Source organism: Ursus americanus, chromosome 8, assembly GCF_024610735.1.
Source record: "Ursus americanus isolate L20-20 chromosome 8, mUrsAme1.1.p, whole genome shotgun sequence".
In the NCBI taxonomy this organism is placed as follows: Eukaryota; Metazoa; Chordata; class Mammalia; order Carnivora; family Ursidae; genus Ursus; species Ursus americanus.
The window spans coordinates 52,329,560-52,350,799 of NC_142134.1; the positions used below are offsets into that span (position 1 = coordinate 52,329,560).

At 39.0% G+C, this 21,240-nt stretch overlaps 1 protein-coding gene and 1 pseudogene across 3 annotated transcripts in view; both read right to left on the bottom strand.

Moving 5' to 3' along the window:
• The window catches only part of KLB (klotho beta), a 34,363-nt gene extending 15,733 nt beyond the window's left edge, over window positions 1-18,630 (bottom strand). Inside the window, exon 1 of one of the 3 annotated variants that reach the window (XM_045816352.2) lies at window positions 17,711-18,628. In XM_045816352.2, coding sequence (XP_045672308.2) covers window positions 17,711-18,502 — 792 coding nt within the window. In that variant the 5' untranslated portion in view covers window positions 18,503-18,628. Of the gene's footprint in view, window positions 1-13,295; window positions 13,431-17,710 lie in introns of those variants that run through there. The other 2 variants (XM_087864202.1, XM_045816353.2) reach the window with 2 other exon arrangements.
• A 1,415-nt stretch (window positions 18,631-20,045) lies between these two features.
• On the bottom strand, window positions 20,046-20,492 carry LOC123775418 (small ribosomal subunit protein eS24 pseudogene; annotated as a pseudogene).
• Window positions 20,493-21,240: the final 748 nt, after the last annotated feature.

Genomic DNA, 21,240 nt, shown 5'->3' on the forward strand with positions numbered 1-21,240 from the left:
GAACCCTGGTCCAAGCTCCATCTTACTTCTCCTCTCCCTGGTTCCCTTCATGGACCCTCTAGGGACTGGGTGCAGGTGAGATATTATGTGGATTGTTGAGTTTCTTCCTCTACATAAAAAGACAAAGAGCAGTGATCTTTCATTGTTCTAGAGAATCTCCTTTTAGCCCTAACTTAGAAGTCCAAGATAATGCACTCTCAAAATCCTATAAATGGATAACAGAGCCCATCTCCTAGGCTTGTGAAGAATGAATGAATTAATATATGTAAAGGCCTTTAGAAGAGTGCCTGGCACAGAGTAACCCCTATATAAGCCATTATTATTACTACTATTGGTACTATTTTTATAACATTATTATTATTAAGATAACAGTTTAATTTTTATAACCATTTTTTATAACCAGATTATTATTAATATAACAGTTATTATTACTGTCATTATAAAAGGGTAGCAGGGACTACACAAAGCAGGAAAGAGTGTGGGTTTTGGGTTCAGCACTCTCGGGCTTGACGTTCAGGTACTTACACTTAACCTTTCTGAAATCTCTTAGTATCTTCAGTTGTAAAATGAAGTTAATAATAACGCCCTTCGTAAAGCTGTTAGATGTGGTGCTAACATATATATTAAATACGCAGCATACAGTAAGGCATGTAGAAGGGACCGCTTGAAGATTCACGTTATTACTATTGATCCTCCCAGAATTTACATTTCCAGTTGAGCTTTCTGATTACAGAGCCTCATGATAGGTTTCCAGTCTGTCCAATAGGTCCTCACTGAGTGCTTACTTAATGCTTGGTTTGCCTTGCCCCGAGAGGCTGAAATAAATGGCATGGGACTGTGCCCTCAGAAGCCCATCATCTTATGGAGAAAATAAGATTGAATGTTGAAAGAAAACATATGAAATGGCATAAAAATAATTAAATTTTGCTAAGAGCCATGAGCTGTGTCAGGGCGAGCAAATATCAAGGCCTACAATTAAGGACTCTAGGCCAGGTAATGCTCAAGGTCACTTTGTGACCCAGGCAGCCTTAGAATTGTCCTTTATCTGTGTGACGGCATCTCTTCTCCTCAGACTTGCTTGCCTCCTGATGTCTCTTTCCGGGTGTCCCAATTTCTTCTCTGTTTGGGTGTTTCTGAAGCAAGCGCACAAACCCTTAGTATTTTTAACCCACAATACATGCTTTCTGTTCTGTTCCTTAGCTTGTCTCTCGCTCATTAGAGGTATTTTACATTGGGTTGAATGATCTGAAATGCCTTTTTGTAGGCCAGCAACAATCAGATCTGAGCAATGGTTCAAACCTAATAGATCCTGGGGCGCCTGGGTGGCTCAGTTGCTTGAGTGTCCGAAGCTTGGTTGCGGCTCAGGTCGTGATCTTGGGCTCCTGGGATCGAGCTCCATGACCGACCAGCTTCCTGCTCCAGGAGTCTGCTTGTCTCCCTCTCCCTCTGCCCCTCGCCCTGCTCATGCTCTCTCTCTCTCTAATAAACAAATAAATCTTAAAAAAAGAAAAAAGAAAGAAAGAAAACAACTTGGGGGCGCCTGGGTGGCTTAGTAGGTTAAGCACCTGTCTTCAGCTCAGGTCATTATCTTGGGGTCCTGGGATTGAGCCCCCCGCATTGGGCTCCCTGCTCAGCAGGGAACCCTCTCCCTCTGCCGCTCACCCTGCTTGTGCTCTCTCTCTCTCTGTCAAATAAATAAATAAAATCTTAAAAAAAAAAAAACTAACAAAGCTAATAGATCCTGTGGACACTGAAAATGTGCCATGAATTGTGTTAGTCTGGGGAGAGATAGGTGTTAACCTAGGAGGTAAGGATTCCAGGACTGATGCCTCCTTGCTTTATGCAAGAATAGCTCATTTAAATCATTCCCTGAAAGATTTTCTGAAGGAGCTGATGCCTTGAAGTGTTACCTCTGTTCCACCTGTCCTTGCTCAATTTTCACTGGAAGATCCCGAAATCATTTAGCACCCAAACATTCCCGAGGATACTTAAAAATGCTCTCCTTCTAGGGAAGTATTCAGGCCGTGGCCTCCCCCCTAGCCCAGAGCCTGAGTTCCAGCTTCTGGAAGGAATCACAGGGGAGCCTGGGACAGACTTCACCTGAAGTGGTCTTAGTTGCTCTTTCTGGGCTTTTCTGGGGCTGGAATCACAATAGAAAGACTTGAAAACTGCTTCTTTTTTTTTTTTCTGATTTGTTACAAAAGCAATCACGCATGACTAGAATTCAAAGGCGGCATTCTTTGCTCTATTCTGATCTGTCCCTTAATCCCTTGCTAGCCTCAGTAATTTCATTCACAAAAACCGCAGTGATCAGTACGTCTCTTCAGGGCTGTTGGGCACTCGCATGTGTGCGGTAGAGCACGGAACACGTGGGATCCCAAGTCACTAACTAGCTGCCTCGCAGATACGATGTCATCAGACACCAAAGAGACAGGTGGGATCAGGATGTGTTTATTAAATCAGTCCTCATAGGAACAAAAAAAGGAGAGGGGAATTTCTTTAAGGTAGATGTTCTGTGCCTAGTTCAGGGACTGCGCGAAAGGTGATGTAAGCTCTGATAAAATCTTGGTTGCATGAGCATTTTAATGAGAAATAGGACAGCTTAGAAGACAACAGACACGTACATTTGCAATTCCCTTCCAAGCAAGTTTTCCGGGGATATGTGTATATAGATGCATAGATCTATGTGGTCAGGCCCCAAGGTGACCTTCGTGTTCCACAGGGTCTCTTTCACCTTTGCTGCTGTTTGCATAAGCTATCAAGGCATCTAGGGTTATCTTTGCTCTGGACTGAAGACTGCCCTCCACTCTCATGTGGGGAATGTGGGGGAGGCGCTCTGTGTGACACCGTTATAACTTGATCCTGTTTGCCAAGTAAAAAGGTAAAAAGTATTGCTCCAAGATAGTGAGTTTGACATAAATCTTGATGAAACAGAGATATCTAGGTGCGTCCTTTGGTCTGACACTCATAAACGAGGTCTATGGGAAAACTAAAATGGGGCGCGGGAGTTCAGGCTGGGCCCTGCAACCTTGCACAACAGTCCTTGTGCGATTTCAAGGTTACCCTCTATCTTGTACAAGGCCATCTACCTTTGGAATGATTGATTTAAGGGAGCTTCAACCTTTGTTCTTTAGATTCAGTAGCTTAAAGGGGAAGTCAGCAGCTTTTTCTTTCCGAACCAGCTATCAGGGCCTGATGTCATTGAGAGACAGCCAGGGGCCGGATATCTCTGTTCCCTCCTCTAGTCTAACGTAGCCGCTTTCTTTGATGCCCCTAGAAGACCAGACTCAGATAAGTTCTATGAATGATAGGAAGCAAATAAGATAGCGGGCACAACTTTAGAAACAAGATGAAGATGGGGTCAGAGGTCAGGAAGACACGGGGGGACGCTGGTGGAAGACATGGGTTGAAGACAGTTGAGCAAACCTAGCACATCACACGTGTCCGTATTTAAGGAACCCCCCATTGTTTGTCAAAAGCTCAATTTCCAAATCTGCATGATTTTAGTCACATTGTGGTGGAAATATCTTCATGTGAACTCTAAACTTGTTTATTGTTAAAATTATTTCATAAAGTATTAAATAAAAATGGTTAAACAAAATTTATTTTAAAATTCCACAGCCACAGCAAACTGTTTTCATATTTCTGTGTTCCCTTCCAGCTTTTCCAAATATGTTTCCCAGCTGAAATCACTTCAAACGTTTCCCATCTTACTTGTCTTCATAACCATCAATTTGATGAAATATGGTTTACTTAGTCATCTCTCTCTTTTGGTAGGAACTAGCTTATTTTTCCCTTCCTTCCTTCCTTCCTTCCTTCCTTCCTTCCTTCCTTCCTTCTTCTCTTTTTTTCCTATCATAAGTAATGTTGTAATAACTAACTTTGGGCATATAGCTTTTAATTTGTTTGAATTATTTCCTTCTGTTAATCCCAGGAATAGGTTACCTATTTTCAAAATTGTTTTATGTATTTCTAAATTGCTTTCCACCCATTTTGTCCATCGGTGTGAGTGTTCTTTGACCATCTGCTTCAAAAACATTGATTGCTCTATTGGGGACACACGTTTATCAAGAATGACAGGAAGCTGCTACTTACTCCATGGAACTATAGGGGAAAGGGCCCGGGTCTTGAAAGCAAGAGACCCAAGCTCTAGTACTGGCCCTGTTGCTAACTGGCTTTAGCATCTTGGATAAATCATCCCCTCCCCGTAGCCTCAGTTCTCCCTCTTGTTATTCTAGCTAAAAAAAAAAACCCACACTAGAGAATTGTTGTGAAGGTTGAATGAGGTAATACATGGGAAGATCCTGTGAAGACTACACAAGTACAAAACTGAAGTCCCCCAGAAGACGAAGCTGAAAATAATTTAACTTCTTGTGGGAAGTTGGTGTGGGCAGGAAGAGTGTTCTGCAGCTAACTCTTGCTACCTCTTGAATTTCATGGCTAGATATGTGTGTTCCCATTTATTTTTTGCAGCTGATTGAGTTTTAGTCATTGTCCATTTGAATTGGGATTAATTTCAGTTTGATTGGATAGAGCTATTGTGTAATATGCTGGGCGAAGTCAGTCAGTCAGAGAAAGACAAATACCGTATGATTTCACTGATATGTAGAATTTAAGAAACAAAACAGATGAACATACAGAAAGGGGAAAAGAAGAGAGAGAGACGCAAACCATAAGAAACTCTTCAGTAAAGAGAACAAACTGTGGGTTGTTGGAGGGGGGTGGGGGGGGAATCGGGCTAGATGGGTGATGGGTGTTACGGAGGGCACTTGTTGATGAGCACTGGCTGTTTTATGGAAGTGAGGAATCACTAAATTTTATACCTGAAACCAGAAATAATAACAATAATAATTCCAGTGTGATTCATTGATTCATTTGTTGTATCTATTCAGCACTTCTTTATATTAGTCTCAGGTTTTCTGCTATTTGCAATCGCTGCCCTTCCAGATTATTTAACATTCATTCTGCATTCCACAAATATTTATTGGGGGCTTAACGTATGCAAACTTTACTGTTCATTGCTAAAAAATATGTGACTTGTTATTTCATTACAAATATATTATGTGGGGGCACCTGGCTGGCTCAGTTGGTGGAGCGTGTGACTCTTAATGTTGGGGTTGTGAGTTCGAGCCCCACGTTGGTTGTAGAGATTACTTAAAAATAAAATCTTTAAAAAAATAAAATAAATTACGTGACTGTTATTTCTTTAAATTTTTTTTTTGAATCTTGAAACTCTCAGAAGCAATATCTTACCCTCATTATTCTTAGGAGAGATCTTAAATATTAACAAAAGTTCCCACTTTTCATAAAGAAAATGTTTACCCATGCTATTTTTAATGGTTCAAATTCATGTTTTCTTTTTCTTTTTTTTTTTTTAAAGATTTTATTTATTTATTTGAGAGAGAGCGAGAGTGAGCGCGTGTGTGAGCCAGTAGAGCAGGGGGAGGGGAAGGGAGACGGGGAGGGTAGGGGGAGAGGGAGATGGAGAAGCGGGCTCCCCAGTGAGCAGGGACTCTCAGGGCTCAGTCCCAGGACCCCAGGATCATGACCTGAGCCAAAGGCAGATGCTTAACTGAGCCACCCCTCAAATTCATGTTCTCTATAGTTGGAATAGCTCAGTAATGATCATCTTGAAATTCGTTTTGATGAATCTTCCTCCTATTTTCTTTCCAATCATCATATTTACAAATGATTCTACCAAATCTTTGCTTATTATCAGTTTGTATAGTTTCCAGATTTCCCCATAGGAATCATGTAAAAACTAAACTCTAATATATTTATTCCTTCAAAAACATAGTTTTAACATTGTTATAGAATTCTAATTTCAACGATAATATTACTAAATTCAACTAATGCCTGAGTCAGAGTCTAAACCTGGCAAAACAGAGGGGAAAAAGGGTCTAGAATAAAGCTCATAATTAATTAAGCAAAGCATCTGTGGGCTTCCCCAGATATTGGAAGGGAGCTTAGAAGAAATCAATAGTAGCCACTTGATGCTGAACTGAAGTTCAATGTCCTGCCCAAGGAGAGCCCTTACACGCCAACTGTGCAGGGCCTGGGGTGATATTTTAAGCTTCCTGTTATTATTACATTAACCACTGGGATCCTGTTGGTAATTTTTCCATATGCAAAAAGACCATATTTCAGAGTATAATTGAAGCCACAAAGGCCTGGGAGAGTGACTTGAAGGCTTTCCTCAGGATTTAGGGATAAAGAGTTAAAGACAGTCAATGTAGAAACAGGAAATGACACATAATACAATGATTACAACAACAACAATAAGACCTATTAGTTTTAGGCGAGGCAAGAAAGGCAGCTTTCCCCTGAACCGAAGGAAGCTGAAGACTCAGGACCCCTCACCTGCGTGGGTCCCTAGAAAACGTTCTAGGTGGGTTGGGAGCCATTAGAAGCATTGCTCGATAAGTAATCCTGATGAATTCCCTAAAGACACCCCAGAAAAGAAGGATTCTGAATCTCTAAGGCTGCAGTCACCTGTTGTAATATTTTTCTCATTCTAAATAAATGTTCACTTTTGTACCAACTTTTGTGTCCATGACTTCGGGGGTATTTTTCTCACAGAGCACCCCCCAGACTGTATGTCTCAGGCTCATGCCTTGTAGAACCAGGCCTGGCCGACGAGCTTCTCGAGCGCAGAGACTGTATCTATTTTGTTCCCAACTGCATGTACAGAAGCCCGGAGAAGAGCCCGGCGTAGAATGCCTGCTGAATGAATGCTCACTACGGATGGACTAGTTAGCGGGTCACCTGACAGACGCTGTGGGTAGCAGCCCCTGCAAAACAGATGTCTTTTTTTTTCCCCCATTTTAGAAAAGCAACTGAAGTTCACAGAGGCTGAACACCTGGTAAAGCTAGAATTTGAACCCAGGCCTCTCTGATCACTTTACCAAACTATCCTCCTTTCTGTATGTCCGATCAGTTTTTGTTTTTGTTTTAGATTTTTTTTGTGTGTACTTACTAAGAGTGAGAGAGAGCATGAGAGAGAGAGAGAGAGAGAGCGAGCAACGAGCAGTGGGGAGGAGCAGAGGGAGAGTGAACAGAGAGCCTGATGCGGGGCTCCATCCCAGCACCCCGGGATCATGACCTGAGCCGAAGGCAGACGCTTAAGTGACTGAGCCACCCAGGCACCCCCTGTCCCATCAATTCTAAATTTTGAAGCAGTTGGAGACCATTTGACATGAACCACAACATACTGTTTTAAAGTTATATGTTAAATTGATTTCTGCTGTACTGGATTATAATCGATTAAAAGAGCTAAATAGTGATAGAATGAGGGTATTGTAGCCGGCTCTTGCATGCTGAGGAGAAAATATCTATGTATGTCTGAAATTCAGGATCACCTAGAAAGGTCAAGGAGGACTTGCCAGGAAATTTGGGGTTTTCAGAAAACCATGTCTTTGTCCAAGTACCCAACACAGCATGGAACACTTGTGTGTAATTCCCTGGGCGTCTTTCCTAGAACCAGCAAACTTGGCATTGGATATTGTCCCCATTGGTGTCAGAGGCTAAATGAATCCTTAGAGACCACTTCCACACTTGACCGTCTTGACTGAGGACCCAGATCTTTACACCATTGTGAATGTTAAAAACCAAGATGGAAAGGATCTGCTGTGTTTGGATAGCATTCCTCACCGCACAATTTTCAAACAAATCACGATTAAATGGTCCTTAAAGATGAGTGCCTTTCATGATCAAATAGAACAGAACAGTGATTAAATTACAGAACCATAGAAAATTAATAATATAAATAGTAATAAGAGCTAACATGTACCTAGTGCCAGAAGTGCTGGGCACTGTTCTAAAGTGCTTCCCATGTACTAGCTCATTTAATCCTCATCTAAGAGAATTAAGGTAGGTACTCTTAGATTCCCACTTTAGAGGAGAGGAGACCAAGGGGTAGAAAGGTTAAATAACTTGTCTAGTTTCACAAACTAAGTCAAGCCCGTGCTATATCGCTCCAGGTTCTGTGCTCTCGCCTGCTAAGTGGGGGTAGAGGATGGACCTGATCCAGTCTTCAAAAATCTTCTATTTATAGATGAGCTGCTGAGGCCCAAGGTCTCAGTGGCAAAGCTAGAATTAGAACTAAGTCTTTCAGCTTTCTCAGTCACTGTCAATTCCAGGACATTACGCACATTAATTTATATTAATTAATTCATTTATATGCCTTTGAACATGCTTTTATGCCATGGACCCAGAGGCGACTGAACAGGCGGAGACAAGGAGGGGTATGTAGCAGACAAGGCCCAGAAGCAAGGGCCAGCACGCGGTGAAAGCCATGTGACAGTTTTTGGGTGCCAGCGACACTCTCAGGAGAGGTGAGCTGGGAGTCCTGGCTTTGATTACACCTTCACGCAGCCTCACCAGCAGGGGCAGCACATCAGTTCCCAATCAAACTGAGAATTTACCAGCATTAACTTCTGTTTGATTTTTTTTCCCTTATAGAAAATATACACATCAGCAAAAGCAAGTTTCAACAAGTCATTTTTATCTCTTTCCTTCAACCCACAGCTATTATGACGTCCTTTTCTTCACTTCTCATTCATTCGCATTGACTGCTTACATTCAAGTCTACAAATACTTATTTAACAAATACAGGGCACCTTGGTAGGCGTTCAGAAAGAAAAACATTAACAAGATAGCTCCTGCCTTCCAACGCACTATAACCTCTAATAGGAAAGAGAAGTACAGATATAAGTAGATAAAAGCAGAATACTTTTGCATTTCAGTCCATCAGAGATGATAATCGAAACTTAATAATATGATGCAAATTTTGTAAAAAAAAAAAAAGTGACGATATGTATGTGCTCATATACACATAAAAAAGTATTTGGACATTGAATAAGCTGCTAGCAGTTGTTACTTCCGGGGTATGGGGTTAGAGAGTAAGGAAAAAGGACTTTATGACTTTCTGTATTGTTTGAATGTTTTGCAGTAAAAATGCATTGTTTTGTTTATTTATTTATTTAGAAAAATATTTTATTTATTTATTTGACAGAGAGAGAGAGAGCACAAGCGGGGGGGGGGGGCAGCAGGCAGAGGGAGAAGCAGACTCCCCACTGAGCAAGGAGCCTGACACAGGGCTTGATCCCAGGACCCTGGGATCATGACCTGAGCCAAAAGCAGATGCTTAACCAACTGAGCCACCCTGGCGCCCCATAAATAAAATCTTTTAAAAAAATGCCTTTTTACTCCATAATAAATGTTGTTATTCAAAGGGAAGAGCGGGAGACATAAAATACACACGTGATTAACATGAAAGAAGAATGATGGCGGTAAACCCCAACCCCTTTTTTAAGACTCAGTCACATAATCTCTGGTCAAGATAGGACACCGTGAAGAACCCATCCATATAATGCCCCCAATACTAAAAGATTGGTTTCCTCCAGCCGCAAGACGTCCCCCAAACATTTTCAGGTAGAATACCCAGGAACCACTTTAATTACTTCAGTGATTCACTCTTTCCTGGTAAGTTAGAAGGTTCAGATCTTTTCTTGGCCTTCCTGCTACTTTTCAGCAACAGAATCCTTCATTCGTGTTCAATGGTTTAATGACTCCCTCTTCTTTGAGCATAGACTAAATGAGTTTTGAATTTTCGCGGTAAGATTTTTCATATGCAATTTTTTATATACAATTTTTATGTACAATTAAATGGCTTATTTTACTCTATAAGCAAATGTAAAGTTTTCCTCAGTTTGTTTTTTGCAGCATATCTAGCACTGCTTCCACGGCCTACAGTATTTTCTGATCTCTAGTTGGGCTGAATTTTCCATGTATGAGAGTGTCCGTATCAAATCAAGCTGTTTAAATATGATCAAAATGTTGTTCTCTGAACATTTATAATTACATGTATTTAAGCTCTTGTTAATCATTCACCGAAGTATAACTTTTTCTACTTAACGATAAGAAAAAGTAAATATTGCTCTCTTGAAGGTTTTAGAATACCAGTTGTCTTCTATGAATAGGGTTGTTGTTTTTTGTTTGTTTTTGTTGTTGTTTTTAACAGGACTCATAACTAACAATGGTATTTTGTTTTGTTTTGTTTTAAAGATTTTATTTATTTATTTGATAGAGAGAGAGGCAGTGAGAGAGGGAACACCAGCAGGGGGAGTGGGAGAGGGAGAAGCAGGCCTCCCCCTGAGCAGGGAGCCCTGATGTGGGGCTCGATCCCAGAACGCCGGGATCATGACCTGAGACGAAGGCAGACGCTCAACGACGGAGCCACCCAGGCATCCCATAACAATGGTATTTTGGCTATAGAAACTGTCTTTGGCAATTCTTACCCACAAGCAGTTTTTATCTTTTTATTCAAATTTGATTAGAAACGCCTCTAAGGACGCTAGTCTTAACTTGTTGGATCATTATTTCCTATATTTTGTTAGAGGTGTCTTAGATCCTAAGGGAGATGAGTTGGGATTATAAAATAGGTATCACGGATTGGCTAATTCAATGAATAATTGTGTTAACATTTATTTAAACTTCAGATGGTTTTGCCAAGGGCACACACATATGATCGAACCTTACTTTAATGGGACACTAAAGTTGTGAGCAAATAAAACATTTGAATCCTGGGGACACATGGGAAACCTCATGGTTAATGTATGAGTCAGGGATGAATTGTTCATAGATTTTGTGGACAAATAAAACACGTCGATGGTTGGTTCTGGTCTTTAAACAGGCAACGTGAAGTTAAGTATCTGTGAGTCAGCATCAGCGAGTGGCTGCCATGGGCTTCAAGACCGTAAATTGCTCTTTTTCACTGAAGCTGGGTAGCTGATTCATGTCATTAAACCTTGTTAGCTTGGATTTGGATGGATAAGATTTGAATTTTGGCTCTGACATGATTATGGAGTAAAATAAGCAAACACATACAGCTGCATAACCTCAGGGAAATTTCTCTGGGCTTCAGCGTCGTCAGTGTGAAATGGCTATGAGAGTACCCTGCCTGGCAGAGTCAACGTGCAAATTAAATGAGATAATATAGAAAAAGTACCTAGTACCATCTTGGGCACTACAGTGGGTATGCAATATTCTTCTCATAATAATAATTACTAAGAATAGTATGATAGAATGTTAAAAAGTTATTTACAATAATTGCCTCATCCTCCATTTTATTGTAAGAATGAAGACCAACTTCTGTCCTTTCTCCCCACCCCACTCCCCTTTCTGTGTCCTTTTTTGGTTTGTTTTGTGTGGGAGAGGAAAGTGGTGGAAGATAGCAAGTAATAAGGCTTTTTTCTTTTTAACCCCTTTTCTGTCCTTCATGGGCAAAAAAGCTTGGGCTAGTTTTTTTAACCACAGATTTAGCAAAAATTAATTTTGGTATGTTGTTGTCTTATAACCCAACTTTAACAAGGGAGTTAAAAAAAAAAAACAAACAAACACATTTCTTTATTTTTCTCATGGGAAAAAAAATCATTTCAGATGATCGTTGGAGATTTTGTCTCTGTCTGATCAACACAAGCTAAAGAAGGCTCCTGCTAGTATTTCCATTTCAAAATATTACGCTTAGTCTTCAAGCTATTAGTGGGGGTTTGGGCAGAAGAGGTTTAGAAATGACATTTAATCTACTTAAATGTGCCTGTGAAACCCTGCAGCCCTCTTGTTCAAGAAAGCAGTTGCAGCATCCTGTTGGCAAAGAAAGCTTGGCTATTAATCATGTGAATGGTGGTTTTTTCACATCATAGCTGTGTGGTGAGTTTTAATACTAAACTTTGGTTAAGACTTGCAAGGGTGCCTTTAAGAACTGCACTACATAAAGACAATTGTTTTCTTTTAAAAATATAAAATAATCTCTTTACTTACTTAATCTTTAACTTTTAATTGTGAAAATTTCCATTAACATACAAAAATTGAAAGAATAATATAGTGAACCCTCATGAACACATCACTCAGCTTGAAGTGTCATCAATATTCTGCAGCTTGTTTCAAGATGGGCTTTTACAGAAAAATTTTTAATAGAAACAGGGATACATAGTTGATTTGCATGTTTTGAAAAGACTATGTGTTTATGCCAGAATCTGGGCTGGTGTGTGTGTGTGTGTGTGTGTGTGTGTGTGTGTGTGTGTCTGAAATCCAATTTTATTCAATTGCAGTTTTAAATCCTTTCTAGGACAAGGTAGATCTTCTTTAAATAGAAAATAATCAATTGAATTATTTATTGAATACTTAACATGTACCCAGCCTGGTGTGAACTTCTCGGAGGGAACAATGCCAAGAAATGTTAAGACACTGCTCCTCAAAGAAGTAGAAAAATAGGAAATCAATCAAGCCCTATCCCAGGCTCAGGAACAAGCTGGTGAAGCCTCGACCTCGAGCAGAGTTTCCCAACATTTCTTGTCCTGAAAGCCTCTTTCACGGTATTAAGCAATCTCTTGAACCCCTGAGGAATTTGAAAAATAATTTCATCATTTGTGTGTGATATACAAAAAACTGTTGACATATATTTTATTTGACATAAACCTGTTTTTTTTTAAATTGTATTGAAAATTTAGTTCAAATAAGTTGAAAATATTCAGAAAATAAATTATGAATAATTAAGATACTCATATATATATATACATAAATATTGGCGTTTTCCCATTTAATAGTCTTACATTATTCAAATTATTTTAATTACATAAGAAAAAGCATTTTTCTTGACACCTTTTAAAATGGCACACTGTGTTTGGTTTTAGGACCAAATGTATTACTGTGGTGTTTTCCAAGTCTGATACACCCACCTCTTTTTGTATGGGAGATGCCATTAGGTGTAAAAAGATGAAATTTTTTGTTTTAAATGTTACATATTTATTTTAAGGGTATTTGAAAATACTGGTCTCATGTATTGTAGGAATACAATTTCCTTTCAAAATAAACATTTTGAAGAAAAACATTTTAGTAAATAATGGTACACGTGGTACTTGGATATGCAAACAAACCAAAAAAAAAAAAACCAAAAAAACCAAAACCAAAACCAAAACAAACCCCAGCAAAAAAACCCAACATGAAGTGATGCACAAAAAAACCCAACTTGGTGAAATACAATGTAGTGGCATCAAAAATGGAGAAAAATTGCTTACATTTGTTTGAATCCTTGAATTTTGCTGTTTAAAAAGTACCAGCTTTCAAAAAGTACGGTTAGCATTTTGCTCGCAAATAGCTCTAAGAGAGAAACGATTTGGGGCAGCTCTTACAAGTATTTCCAAATAATGCCGAGCTCCTAGGGGCAGTCTTTATTCTCAGTGTGTGAAAAGACAAACCAGACATGAACTAATTTCGAGTTTATCTACGCAACTTACAGTTCTGGTGGAAATCTCGAGGCAATTTTCTAAAATTGAGGCAACTTTATGTCCTTCATACTAATTATATTTCAACATCCTTAATCTTTATGCCTTCTGTCTTCGGCCAGTTGTCTATTACAGGTTTACACCAGCGGTTTTCAGGAGAGGGGAAGGAGAGGAATTTTGCTTCCCACTTGCTGGGGACATTTGGCAATGTCTGGAGACAGTTTTTGTGTCATAACCCTGGGGGCCAGGGTGTTACTGTCATCTAGTGGGGAGAGGCCAGGGATACGGATAAACATTCTCCAAGGCACAGGACACCCCACCACAAAAAAGAATTATTTGGCCCAAAGTGTCAATAGTACTGAGGTTGAGAAATCCTTATACTATGTAAACAGTACGTATCTACGAAAGATACAAATTTAAAGCAGTGAAGTCAAAACCATCATGGAAGCTGTTTTGTGGAGTGACTTACCCTCTTATGAGCAAACTCATCTTCCCCAACCTCTGTGCGTGTTTACTCAGAGGCTCCCAGATGTTCCCTTTTAAGGGGGAGGGGGACCTAAAATTTAAATTATCATGCATATTTATTGACTTAAAAATAGAAAGAAAACAGACACCTTAACCGCTTTTACTAATGTGAAACCTTGGGGCTGTGCTGATCTGAGGGGCTGAGAGCAATAGGCCACACAGGCTGGAATCTGTCTCTGGGATTTTAAAAACTGAACTTGAAAGAGAGAAATCTTTCCTCTACAAAAGAGAGAATGATCCAAACTCCCAAGAAGAAAAGAACATGGGAGATGGAGATAAAGGGCTTCCGACAGTGTCCTCATCCCTGAGTCCAAATCCCTTGTGATTCTGTTACTGAGCCAGGAAATCGTTCATTTTTGCTTAAGCCAACTTGAATTAAGTTTCTGTCACTCACAACCAAAAAGTCCTAACTAATATACCAGTGGATTCACAAGGCACTATTTCAAGAATCAGCAATAATGCAATGAACTACGAATTTTAAACTTGAGATTGGTTCTTTGATCACAAGATTTAAGATAGAAATCCTCAACTACTCACTCAACAAACATTGCCACCTAGCATGGAACTAATATTCTGTGCTTGGTGCTGGAAACACAAAGACAAAGAATAGTCTCTCCTTCGAAGGAGGCCTCAGGCTACCTGGGGAGACAGAAGAGTTCCATATGGTGTGAGTGCTATGGTGGAAGTAAGCACATCTTATTATGGGACCCCTTAGGGCGACACTAATCCTAACAGTTCAAGAATAACCTAGAGGTGGTGACCGCCTAAACGAGTCTTGAAGGACATTAGATGGGTAAAGTGGGGAGTACAAAGGGCATGCTCACTGCATAGAATGCTAGTAAAGGCTGAGTGGGGGGGAACAGTGAGGTAAAGCCAAGACACTGCCGGTCGTGCATTATAGACCATGGGGTGCAAGGGGTTGGCATTAGTGATGCACACGGGAGAGTGGCCAGGAGGAGGCTGGAATGGAGGTCAGGGGTTGTGGGTTCAGTATCTTGGTGAAAAAAATCAGGACTTTAGTCCCAAAAGCTTTGGAGAGCCACTTAATGGATTTTACGCAGGGCAGGAACGTGATGCATGTGAGAAATAATCACTCCGTGGTAACACAGGAATGATAATAAAAGGTACCTGGCAAGGTTGTTGTCCAAATTGCAGATAATATTTAAAGCCATGATTACCATGCTTAGAGATGGTCAAGTCAAAAAATGTACTCTCTTTCTGTTCCAAATACTGTTCAAAACTCCGAGTGGAGCATCCATTAGTAAGGATGATTATGGCGGGTGGTTTTTGTTTTTTGTTTTTTCACCTGAGGCTTGGACTCACTTTAAGGCACTCACCAAGTCTGCAATAAAGCTGGGATTTAAGTCCTAGGTCAGTCTCAGGACTGGCTAGGCCATTCAGGTTTCCTCCAAACCAGGACACTGCAGACCGAAATGGACTTTTCAAGTTATCCTGGAAGTAGAAAGACCCAATAGCCACTGTAAAATCTTCTCGGTGTCTGAGGAGTGAGGGAAAAGTGAAGTGAGTTTTATATTAGGCTTTTTAAACTCAGTAAAATGTGTGAACTTGGACTAAAAACACGTCCTCAAGAATGTTGCTTCTGGGTCACAGGCGGCAGAATCAGGAAGAAATACATCATTGCAACATAAACTATCAAATTAATCTTTTCCATGTTAAAGGAAGAACAGAGAAGGAACAAGTGGGAAAAGTGAGTTCACCTCGGGCTACCAAACCATTGCAAGAACTCTCTCTGGAGCTATATGTCACTGGGCTGTGAAGCATGTTTCACCTTCTGACTGATTTCGCGGGACCCCTATGCTCCTTATTTAGGTTAGTGATTCAGAAATCAAAGAGATGGAAGAAATTATTTGGAAAAGGCAATAATTAAAAAATGTAATCCCTCAATTTAAAACAATAAAATTTATTTCACTATCGGACAGTGCTAATTTTGTGTAAAAGGCAGTTTATCTAGAATTAGGGGAAAGTGAAAAACATCTGAAAATGCAGCATTTTATAAGTTTGAAAGCAATGCCTATTTGTTAGTTACAACTTTTTCCTGTGTATTTTTTTTATCAGATAGCCATTTAAGGCTTTAACTACTAAAACATATTGTTCATGAAAATTCCAGTTGTTAACATTTTTCCAGGTAACTGAAAACTTCAATGATTGAGAACGTTTTTCTTTATAAGAAGGTTAAATAAACATATATGTGCATGTATTTGCCTATTTAACTTTTAAAAGACTATATAAAAGACCACCAACAGTAGCTTCTTCGAGGTTGAAATAGGTGGAGAGGGAGAGAGGAATTTAACTTTTTCATTTTTTACCCTCTGGTACAATCTGATGTTTTTCAATCTACACAAGCATGCAGTATATATGAATGCATACATTTTAATAATTTAAAGAACTAGATAAAAGGAATATTTTTCTAACTTACATATGCATAATTTTCATAGTTAATAGCTATACGTTTTCTCCCCTTTAAGGTCCTACTTGCCAAATCACAGTGCACCCTTAATTAATTAAGGTGCTCTATATTAATCTTATTAATCATATGCTCTATAGACAACGCTAATCAAAGATATGTAAATGACCATGAAATCAGAATGCAATCTGTTTACTGCAAAGGCAGCTGTGACTGAACCATAGCACGACACACATGTAGAATAACCCAGAAAGTTCAAAAAGAGAAGAAGGGTGGGTAGACATTTTTGTATATGCCAATTTAGACATGGAGTAATTTTATGTTCCTATACATTTTTTCTACTTCTACGCATGTCACATTTAACTATCAAAAATCAGATTACTCCTCCTAGCACATTATGAATCACTACCAATAAAGTGTCTTCATTTTCAAAATGTAACAGGTGTCCAGAGTAATTTATTTTCCCCAAGGAAACTATTTGACTCAAAAAGTTTAACCTGATTCTAGATATTAGCCTCAATGTGAGGCAAAGTCTCTTCAAAATCCCTGAAAGATTGCTCTTTTTAAAAACATTCTTAATAAAGACCTTTGCTGTGTAATTATGCTGTCATTTATAAATTAATTCATTTAATCCCACTAAGCTTCAGTTTCCTTATCTTTACAACAGGATACGAATAGGACCTAGTTCATAAAGTGAATCATGAGGGTTCAATGTGATAATGCCTGCAGAATGCTTAATATAGTCTCCGGTACATAGTAGGCATCCAACCAGTATTTGCTATTATTTTGCTTACATTTTCACCATTGCTTTAGTGATTTTAACATCTCCCAACATAAACTCTAGCTCTTAAAACATACTGAGTACAGCATATTCTCCTGAGTTTTTATATTACTAGTTTAATTTTAACTCCCAGAACAGTTAGCCTCATCTTTTCTGCTATGTAACACAGATAAAACCAAGTGTGAAGTACATTTATCTCAATTCCTGTATTTAACATGTATCAGTTAGCTAACAGGTATTTAGCTTATTATTGCTAAGTATCACTAAGAATAGTAATACTAACGACAAATACTGATTGGAAAAGGTCATGTTGCAAAAAAATTCTGAAATGGTGGCATGTTGTCAGAAAAGGGTTTCAGCAATTAGATTTCTAAAGGACTGGTTTTTTCACAGAATGAAAGTAAACTCATATTCTCACACTCTAATGTACACTTGTAGATTTTGAGAGTGAAAACATTTTAAAAGTGCAACATTTAAGGAAAATAATGGGCTTAATACATTACTCAGAGCTTAGATAAATAAAACAGGACCTTAAATGTGAAATCGGAGGATAGAACTTGTGAGTGAGACTGCAATTCCTTGAGGTGATGTCAATAAAAAGAATTATTTAAGCATAAGATACATTTCTTAGTGTTTCCTTTTTAACTCCTGCTCCTTACATTTGGAAGCTAGAACACGAAGGCAGCCGTACAGTACCTTGATCAGGTTGTGTCCCACAGTGTAGACAGCTGCTAAGTTTCCCTTCTCTCCAGGCGCATGCATACCTGTCCCATACCCATGCCAAGCAACTAGATATGGATTGTGAATTGTAATCCAATATTTGACGCGGTCCCCAAACTTCTGGAAACAGTAGGTGGCATAGTCATTGAAGATATCTGTTATGGTTTCATTTTTCCACCCCCCATATTTTTCTTGTAGAGCCAGAGGCAAATCCCAATGGTATAAAGTAACTACAGGTTCAATGTTTCTAAGTACTAACGCATCGAGAAGAGTATTGTAGTACCGGAGACCTTTTGCATTGGCAACTGCTGCTATTCCATCGGGAAAAAGCCTTGGCCAGGAAATGGAAAATTGATAAAAAGAAACTCCGATAAAATCCAGGGCTGATAAGTCTTTTTCCAGAAAAATGTAACTGTCACTGGAACTATTCGTGCTGTTGACATTTTTAAGGTGTGTTTGGATGAAATGATCCCATATAGAGGGTCCTTTTCCGTCTGTCTTCCAATTCCCTTCCACTTGAAATGCTCCAGTCCCAACGCCCCAAAAAAAGTTTTTAGGAAAAGTGTCATAGAGAAACAGCTGACTTTCATTTACAGGACTAAAATGAGGAGTTTTAGACCATACAGCTCTTCCGTCTCCAGACAATCCAGTAACAGCTCGTAGGAGAATAAGTGCCGACAGGATGACAGATCTTTGCAGCCCGCGGTTGCACATTGTTTTCCTATAGTGTATGTTTCTTTCATCGGTGCTGAGGAAAAATCCATTCATTCCCTGGAGATCCAGCCGCACAGCCTGGCTGCGTTTGCTACTAACTGCTCGCCTGTCTTATCAACGCTTCAGTAAAAGCTTGTGATTGTAAAGCCCGGTCAATGATTAGCCTGAACTGTGAGGCTTAGGATGGGTCATGGAGAGCAACGTAATTTGAGGGAGGTGGCTCTACTATCCTCACCACCCCGCTTCCTTCCCTCTCACTATGGGAAAAACGATATGAAAATGCATCACTGACAGTAGTTTGAACGTGTAACTAAAACGTAGGTGAACAATGAATAAAAATGCCATATTCTCTTTGTAGCCTTTCCTACGGACCCAAATCTTCCCTGAATGTTTTGAACATTACTGCATAAAGTATATACCTTTGCTATGCTCATAGTTTTTTGAGTGGTAATTTTATTATTTCACGTTTCAGGAGAAGCAATACAATTAAGTAGCATTCCTATGTGCCAATAATCCAGAATTAGAAAATACAATAAGGTATTATACTTCCACAGAAATTATAACACATCTAAGAATAATCGTATCAAGTGCTACATACATTAAGAAAATTATAAAAATGTATTGATAAATTTGAGAGAAATGGATGAAGAACTAGATAGCACTTTCTGGGTGGAAATACTAAATACTTTCCGATTTAATTTGTAAATTTAAATGCACTTTCAACTTAAATCCTCTAATCCCAAATATGAAATTATTGTGAGAGTTCACTTGACACATAAATAGGGAATAATTACAAAAAAAAAAAAAAAGAAAAGAGAAAACCCTGAAAAAGAAAATAGTGAAGGCACAGACTACCTTTTGATATGAAAACATTAAAAAAAAAACCAAAACAAAAAACACACAGCTTAAACAGCATGATTCTGGAATAAGAATAAATAGAAAGAAAATACTATACAGAATCCATAACCTACAGATAATTTCCTAAAAATGTAATCTTGAACACATTTGAAGTATCCCACACTAATGAAAGGCAGAGTGGTTAATAGTTGGGCCTCTGGAATCAGACTGCATGGGTTTAAGTATAGCTGTGTGACTGGGGACAAGTTATTTAACCTTTCTGCACCCCAGTTTCCTATTAGGTAAGAAAAGGCGCAATCCTGGTATCTACTACGTGGGTGATTGTGAGAATTAAGTGAGTTAATACATGCAAAACACTTAGAAGAGACACTGCCACATAATAAGTGCTCAATAAACATTCTTATTTCTATGTGAAAAGGAAGGGTTATTCAGAAAGTGATGCTAAGATTTAGCATAAAAGATGCTATATTCTGGCTCCTGCCCACATTTTCAACTTCATCCCTCTTCAGTTAACTACATGTAGAACGCATCCCTTCAGCCATAACAAACCACGCTGAGTAAGTTGGACACACGTGGAGTGCTCACACCCTCTGTCTTGGTGTGCGTGTTCTCTGCGTAGGATGTGCTACCCCCTTCATCAAGCTCTCGTCCATGTGTTCTTCAAAAGGGCAGGACCTCCTCAAGAAAGACTCTCTGCCTTCCTAACTTGATTGGAATTATTTATTTAAATTACAAACATTTACAGTTTATTAATCCTCTCGTGAAACATCTGCACAATCACTATAGATGAACTCACGGCAGAATCTTTTCTCCTTCTGCGTCTGATCCCCAGCTCACTTTTACCAGCACCGACATTGGCCTTTGCAGTCTCCCTGACTTTCCTCATTCTGTTCTTGCATTCCTTTCACTGTTTCCTTGACATCTGTTTCTTCTTCTACCGGCCAGTCTATATCTGGGTTCATTTCTGGAGGTGTAATCCAAGAAATCGTGAATCATGCTAAAGCCAGTTGTCTTCCCATCACCAAAATAGGCTCTGGATCCAAACACAAAGATGACATCTGGTGTAGTCTCGTACGTTTTAGCTAGTTTTTCCCCGAATTCCTGTCTTAGGTCCTGTTGTATTCCCTGGATGAAGTAGTTAGTTGGTCATGAACTTCCCGGTCTGGATAGTAACCATGTCGCTCATGATGGTGGTTGATCCTCGGGCAGCCAGAGAGGAAATAAGACAGTTTGATTGATATAGATGTATCTCCTTGTTCCATGTTCCCGTGGCAGCCCACACTTTCTCTGTTAATGACACTTATCATATAATATATTTATCTATAATCCCTGTTCGACTTAAATTTCTCTCTGGGTCTCTCTTTTCCAAAAACAAGGGCCATGACCGGTCCCTATAGGATATCTGGGGCCAAGCAGTCACTAAAGTTGAATGGATGTGCCTATAGTATGCAGACCTCTATCACTGCATTTATCACATAATCCTGGAATTGTTTATCTCCTCCACCAGCCTGTAAGAATGTCTTTTATCTAAATTTTTATCATCACTTATCTGAGTAAATGCTTAATCATTAAATGAATGAATGGAGTTGATGCAATTAATTCACTATTTATAAAATATTTTTTCCAGATTCGTTGAGCTATAATTGACCTGTAACATTGTATTAGTTTAGATGTACAGCATAATGATTTGATATATGTATATATTGTGAACCGATTTCTAAAAATAAAATTTTTAAATGTGATAATTTACACCCTCACAAATATATTTAATTTAAAAATATGTAGCTACAGAAAGCTAGGAGAAAGTGAAAGCAAATATTAAATTACATAAATATATAGTTTATATAATGATATTTATATACTTATGTATGAGCTTATATAAGTAATTTAGCTAGAATTAAAATATATGTAAAAATTGAAAGGCAAATAACAAA